We start from the raw sequence: 6,938 nt of genomic DNA on the forward strand, positions 1-6,938 counted from the left end.
TTGTTTCTTAAGGCCCTAAAACAAACTAAGCTATCTTCCTTGTAGGCTTTCACTCACTACACCTAATAAGGACCTTCTCCTTTCTTTTTTCATGAGTACTTTATTTATATCATTCTAAATGTTTTATGACTACGACCCTTACGACATTCCATAAGAGAGTCTCTAAACGTTGCAATAAGATGTTTGTGTTTCAAGAATGCCTTTAAAAGTTCAATTGGTAACCCATGATTCCATTAGGCAATGTAGGAGAGGTTGGACATTTGTTGGTATGGGAGAAAATGGACAATACAAGTTATTTGAAACATTGATTTATTTTTAAATAGAAAATATTTGTTTATCGACCCTATACTATAAATTAAAATATGGAAAATGGTTGTTTGAATGTACAATATGATTGGGCACCTTTTGAAACGAAGAAATCTACTATCTGGGAAGGAGGAATGTATATTTTGGGGGCCAAAATTAGCTTACCTTGATAATGTGGCACTTTTGGAGAAAGTAGCGAAATGTAACTTTTTGGTGAACCCTAGGCCCCACACGAGCGTTCGAAATGTAATATTGGTTTGAAGGCCTTAAGGGTGCAAAATAGAGTATAAGAAATATTTATCTCGATATGCAATATGATTGGGCACCTTGAGATAAGTATTCCTTTTTTGTGAGAAAATAACAAATGCCATTTTTGGGAAAATTATAACTTGCCTTGCTAATGTGGCACTTTTAGGAGACTAGTGAAGATATGTACTTCCCATAGTGGACCCCAAGTTTCACTAGTGTGGAATGTAAAAATGGAACATCAATTGCCAAAGTGAAAAGAGTGGGAGATCCCTTGAATAGGAGAATGGACCCAAGTTCTTTTCTTCTTTTTTCAATTTTGGGTTTTGGGGTTGGAAGCGGGTGTGGTATGTGGGTTGTGTTGTGTCAATTGTTGGGGTTGCAAGTAACAATAACCTTGTAGAGTCCATCTTTCTACTCATGGAATGAGCAGTGGATTCCAAGTATATCAAGCTTGGATCTATCCGAGGTTGGCTAAGTGGAGAATGCATCCTATGCGCATGTATTCTTTTCTTACATGTAAGACTACCATTGAACAAACATAATCCATCTTGTTCTCTACGTTGTCACATCACATAACATCAAACTACATTGTATTATATATAAATATATAAATTTAAATTATCACATTAGGCTTTCATATCCTTTAAAAGGTCATAAAAATCAAGCATGCAAGATCCATGGGAATGAGGTGAAAGGTCAAAAATGATAAAAATGAAGGGTCAAGGTACTCCTGCAAGTTCAAAAGTCAAAAAAAAAAGAAATGCCAAGGATCACAATAGCAAGTCACATCAAATCTATGAAACGTGCAACAAATAAGGGGTATAAAGGCATGATTATGTATATTAATAAACAACAAGTCACATCAAAACTATGAAACGTGCAATAAATAAGGAGTATAAAGACATGATTATGTATATTAATAAACGTACACCCAAAGATGCAAGGAACATTCATGCATAAAAGTGCATCCTTTTTTACTTGTGTACTAAGAAATGTGCACTTTTATGCAAGTAAAGAAAGATACTACCTTATAAACCACTAGGTGAGAGCATCCTTGTATAGCACACTACATTTGGTCAAAGCAAGATTGTCCTCAATGATTCATCAGTTCTCAATCTTCACAAACTTATTTTGACCTTTGAACTTTGTGTGTTCCATGTTAGGCAATTCTCGCTTGCAATTCGAGCATCGACGAGGAAATGCTCAAGCCTTCTTTAAATAAAAGCATGCATTAATTTTCTCTTACCAAAACCAAGGAGGGAAAGCAAGGAAGATTGCTCTTTCTAAGTTTTACATATTAGAACACATGAAAAAGTTTGTGTTACAATTACAAAGAGAGAAAAGCAAGAGCTAGAGGACCATGATAGACCTAATATTAGATGCAAAGATACTAACAGGAATGATGAGAGATTACCATCTACATCATGAACCAAGGAAGACCACCTTCAACATCTAATATCTTTCTTGGTTGATAAAGATCACCATACCTACACAAGGATGACAATGAAATTGATTCATCCATTTGTGCACGTAAACCTTATGCCTAAGGCACCTGAATTCATATCAAATGGTTATGATTCAATCATTCATCTTTCATATAGTTCACCGTGACACAAATGGCACAATCATTCATCATTCATCTAATTTGCCAAATTAAAAAGAGTAAAACAAATAACAAGCTTACTTTAAGGCCATTAAATTTCAGTGCTTTCAAGTATAGAGGGCCCAACTAATGAGCCCACTTGGTCTACCTCCCCCTCCATTTCTAGCTCGCTTAATCAAGCTAAACAATGCCAAGTTTACGAATGCGCAAACTCGTAGAAGCCATTGATGAAAAATATTCTATCTTCTTAGGTGCAGTCCACCTTGATGTCAAATAAACTGCTTGAGGAGACAAGCTGAAACCTTTCCCCCAAGCATGATGTCAAACAAGCAACTCAAGAGCCATCCCACCAAGAACGCTTAATCAGAATACTACTGACATGACTGCTGCCTTGAATGTAAAGATTCTGAACCTGTTTCTCAGCCTGCTAATGAGAAAGTAACTACTTCAGCCCACTGATGTGAAAGCAACTAAAGAGCCATCCACTAAGCATACAATTGATCAGAATACTACTGCAGCAATTCCTGCCTGGAATCCAAAAATCGAACACCCTCCTCTTCTGCTTCTCAACCTTCTTAATTCGGATCCACCCTTCCATCCTCATACCCCTAATTACAAGCATGTCATAAGCTGCTCCAGTAAAAACTTCCTCATGTGTAAATCTTCTTCTGACAATGCCCGTTCAGAGCACCCATTAGGCTGTAGCAAGGGTTTGCTTACAAATTTTGTCAAGTTCAGTGATCCACATGCTAATTCTAGCACCACAAAAACTGTGCATGGCATATGCCGCTGCTTACAGCATTGTTGCCATGAACAAAATTGCCAAATGGTGTGACTTGTGATTTAGAAATGGGCAATTCATCGGCCTGCTCCGATAAGCAAATAAAATGCCATTATTCTCAACTATAACAAACAGCATAGATTGCATTGCAATTGCATACAGGATTACCTGTTGACAATCGCATGCATTAATTGAACCTTACAGAGACTGGAAGCTCATAACCTTGCTTCTGAGTTATATGCACGAAGAAAACATCCCAAAGCACTCACCCTGTGACATAATTTCCAGATTATGACAAGATTTTCAATCAATTTTGCACACGTACCATTAATTACTATTGTTATAATTGCCTCTTCTCGATCTACTTTTTATTAAATAATCAAGGGGTCTAATCCGCTTAGAAATAATGCATAGGCAATCAGCAATGACATGGAAACATAATTAAAAACATGTATGCATCCACCAACATAGTTCAAACACAATGAGACAATTTATTACGATAGAAATCAGGCATTGTCAGCACAGACAAAGCTTCAAGAGGTAGATAAGCATATATACAAATAGAATCGCAGCAAAATGCATGTATATTCAGTACAACCAACCAATAAAGAGGTTCTTTCCATGAAAGGATTCAGTGGTACATGAATAGCAATGGCAAAATTTTCAATGCAATTGCTCTCTGCAACACCAAAGAGATCAAAGGCTGATGTTCAGGCCCAAAATTTCGTACATGGCAATATGACAGGCGGAAGGGGGTTTGTGTTACAATTGTGTTCTCAAGGACTTTGGCTGCCCTGCGCATCCCGGATTCTCGACAAAATTCTCCGAAGGGAAAGAGGCAGAGAAGGGACCTACTTGGAAAACAAGGTCGCTGCCATCAACAGAGATGGCGTCAATGTTCCACCACACCCACAAGATGTGGACTGATATGCCGCTGAGGTTGTGCAGGTGGTCAGCGGCGATGTTGCCAGTGATCCTTGACGCATATCGCACCTCATAGCTGTCAGGGATGGTGAAGCGGCAGGAGCTCTGGAGGTGCAACGAGAAGGCTCCGCTGTCAGTGTCGAGGGTGTAGTCTTCTCCGGAGTTCTCGACGATCGGCGGGAGCAGGCCCTCAGGGAAGCCATAGCTCTGGAGAACTTCGTAAGCGGTGGGCGGTGAGAGGGCGGGCAGCACGCAGGGGAGGAGGAGGAAGGTGATCAGGAAGACGGGCGCGGAGGGAGGCTGCATCGCGGGTCTAGCGGAAACACGCAGATAGGAAACCCTAAAGACGGCAGGGAGCAGAAACACAGAGAGAGACGGAGAGACACGGAGAGAGAGACAGAGGGAGGGAGGGAGGGAAGAGGGAGACAAAGATAGAGACAAAGAGATCAATAGCAATTCACAGACGGGAGAGTCGGAACGTGTCAAATTTGGCAATTGTGAAGGAGATGTAACAAAGCTTAATTTTCCAATTGAATGAATAGAAAAGAACGAGGTCCTTGCCCCCCCCTCATAAGGTGCACACATCTCTTTAGAGATGAGTTCACACGAGCCCCACTTCCTCATCCCTTAGAGCCTTCTCACACGCGGCTACGTCAATCGGCTACATGGACACATAGGGGTTCTACCACGAATCTCGAAACTATGCATTCTATACAGAATATACCCCAAAGAGGAATAGTTTGCAACCCAAAATACTGTTTCTAGTGCAAATGCCAAACTGAGAGGGCGATAAATGCACAACGCCATGGCCATGTTTATGTGCGATGGCCCTCATGGTTTAGCCTAAGCACACCATGGTTTGCCAGTATCCCTATCCAACTCAAAGTGAAAATATGGGTCAAGGGGCCAATAAGGTGACTCTCCCAAAAGCAAAGTGCACCCACCGTTTCGTGACAAGTTTTGTTCACGAGTTGCATTTTTAAAAGCCACTAAAAGGTATGATAGCAAATTCTTATATGTTACATATATGCTCAATGTGAGTTAAACAATGTTTTTAAACCACTTAAAGCTATGACAACAAATTCTAATCTATTACATATAAGCTCAATTTGAGCCAAACAATTTGAGCAATGTAAGCTTTTTTCTTGTCTATGTGCTCTCTCTTGGCCCTTCATTATCACTCTTTTGTCAACCTTTCATTCATAACTAGGTCTCCTCAATAAAAATATCAAAAATGCCATGAGTTTTTTACATGAATGACATATGATGTATATAGTTAGACTATTAATCTTTTTAAATTTAACTTGCTCTACACACACACACACACACATATATATATATATGCACACACACACACACACACACACACACACACATATATATATGCACACACACACACACACACACACATATAAAATGGGGGATTGCTAGTTGACATTGTTATAAATGTTGCCCTCTAGTATCACCATTATATTTGAATCTACACTTTAAATGATAATGTCACCATCTAGTATCTTTACCAATTTGGGCAAAGTACACATAAATTTAGCCACTTTTGCTACCCATTGTCAATGAGCTTCTACTAGCTTCTAAATCTTATTTCATTTCCTTTAGATATTTTGATCTATGGATGGCTTCTTCTTTTTTTAGAAAGCTTCAATTGTCTTTAAAAAGAGAAAATGTGTAGAATAATGTGTAGAATAGTTTGAGACGTGACCTTAATGCAAAACAACCATCCAAATAATGGTTGGTTTGTGAACTTTAACTAAGACCATATTAGGAGGGGGAATTAGCATCTTCCTAGGATAGAGCTTGCTTGTGAGTGTTCTAACCCTAGAGGGTCCATTGCTTTTACAAAAGAGGATGGAGGAAAACATTTAAAGGGCTTCTTTAAGCTTTAATAATGCAAACACTACTTTTTTCTTCTTTGATCTTCAGTATGCTATTTATATGCTCTATGTTTAGATTTGCAACACAACAAGCTATCTTCTTTTTGGTAGCTCCATGCACAATTTCCTCCACCTAAGAGAATATATACACATACAAATTTAATTTAGCCCGCTAGTTCATCAATTGACTTGCCTTTTGATAGAATTGTAATCCAATATGACAATGTAGTAGCTTCTTCTACAATTCCAAATGAGGGATGGAAGGCAATTAGCTTCCCCACACATGATCGCCTTCTAATTAAGCAAAAAGAGTAAAGCAAGAAAAGCATACTTGGAGGAGAGTTAGACTTCTAGAGTTACCAAAGTAGGAGATGAAAATATGGGGGATCATTTCCCCTTCTCTTTTGTACCTATTAGACTTTCTATCTCCAATGCTAATACACTTATTCCTTTCATGAGTCCAAACTCCTTTGTGCATGATAAGCCACATGGCATAGGATACCTTAGGGGTAATACGCTTATTCTAAATTTGTTGAAAGTAATAATTCCACTACTACGAGGACCAATTAATATTACATCTTCTACTAAGCTTAATGACTAAGCATGATTACATGGTTAATGACTAGGGAGGCAAAGCAAGTTCTTTTTGTTATTCTCGAAAAAGGCTCTTCTATTAACAAGACAATTAAGGTTGGATCTTGGGGATGCACATCCAAAAATATAATTGTGTCATGTGCATTCACCAAGAGGGGTATGTTATTAGATAAAAATTGTACAAATTTATGGGATCACACTTACAAAAGGGATATTTTAATATCACTTTGGAAAAAACAAGTTTTATAAGAGAGAGAGGTCGTTTCATTACCGTATAACATGTAAGTAGAGAGGTCTTTTAGATGCCTCTTGAACACATGTGAGAAGTAGGTTTCTTTATAGATGCAAACCTCAAAAGCTAGATGGAGAGGGGATTAAAGTCATTCCAAATACAAATGAAAATATCTAATAATATACAATTCTTATCTATTGAGGTGAAATTCATTCTTGAGCATGTTTTCATCCTTCCACGACTTCAACTCAAAGTTTTAGATGCCCCCTTGTACACATATTTCGTTTTCTTATTGAGAGCAGCATGCTTTTAAAGGTCCATTTGAATGTTGGGAATGGTATATAGTCTAAATCATCAAAG

At 38.3% G+C, this 6,938-nt stretch overlaps 1 protein-coding gene across 1 annotated transcript; it reads right to left on the reverse strand.

Annotated features, from left to right (window-relative positions):
* Positions 1-3,433: 3,433 nt before the first annotated feature.
* Positions 3,434-4,298, reverse strand: LOC148025843 (uncharacterized). Its single transcript, XM_087693103.1, has one exon. It carries the CDS (start codon positions 4,167-4,169, stop codon positions 3,702-3,704), a length of 468 nt encoding a protein of 155 aa, XP_087549229.1. The 5' UTR covers positions 4,170-4,298; the 3' UTR covers positions 3,434-3,701.
* Positions 4,299-6,938: the final 2,640 nt, after the last annotated feature.

Source organism: Lygodium microphyllum, chromosome 14 (genome assembly GCF_053477565.2).
Source record: "Lygodium microphyllum isolate KBCC chromosome 14, Lygodium_microphyllum_v1.1.10, whole genome shotgun sequence".
Classification (NCBI taxonomy): Eukaryota; Viridiplantae; Streptophyta; class Polypodiopsida; order Schizaeales; family Lygodiaceae; genus Lygodium; species Lygodium microphyllum.

Coding starts and splice junctions, on each gene's coding strand:
- LOC148025843 (XM_087693103.1), bottom strand. CDS start 4,169: ATGCAGCCTCCCTCCGCGCCCGTCTTCCTGATCACCTTCCTCCTCCTC.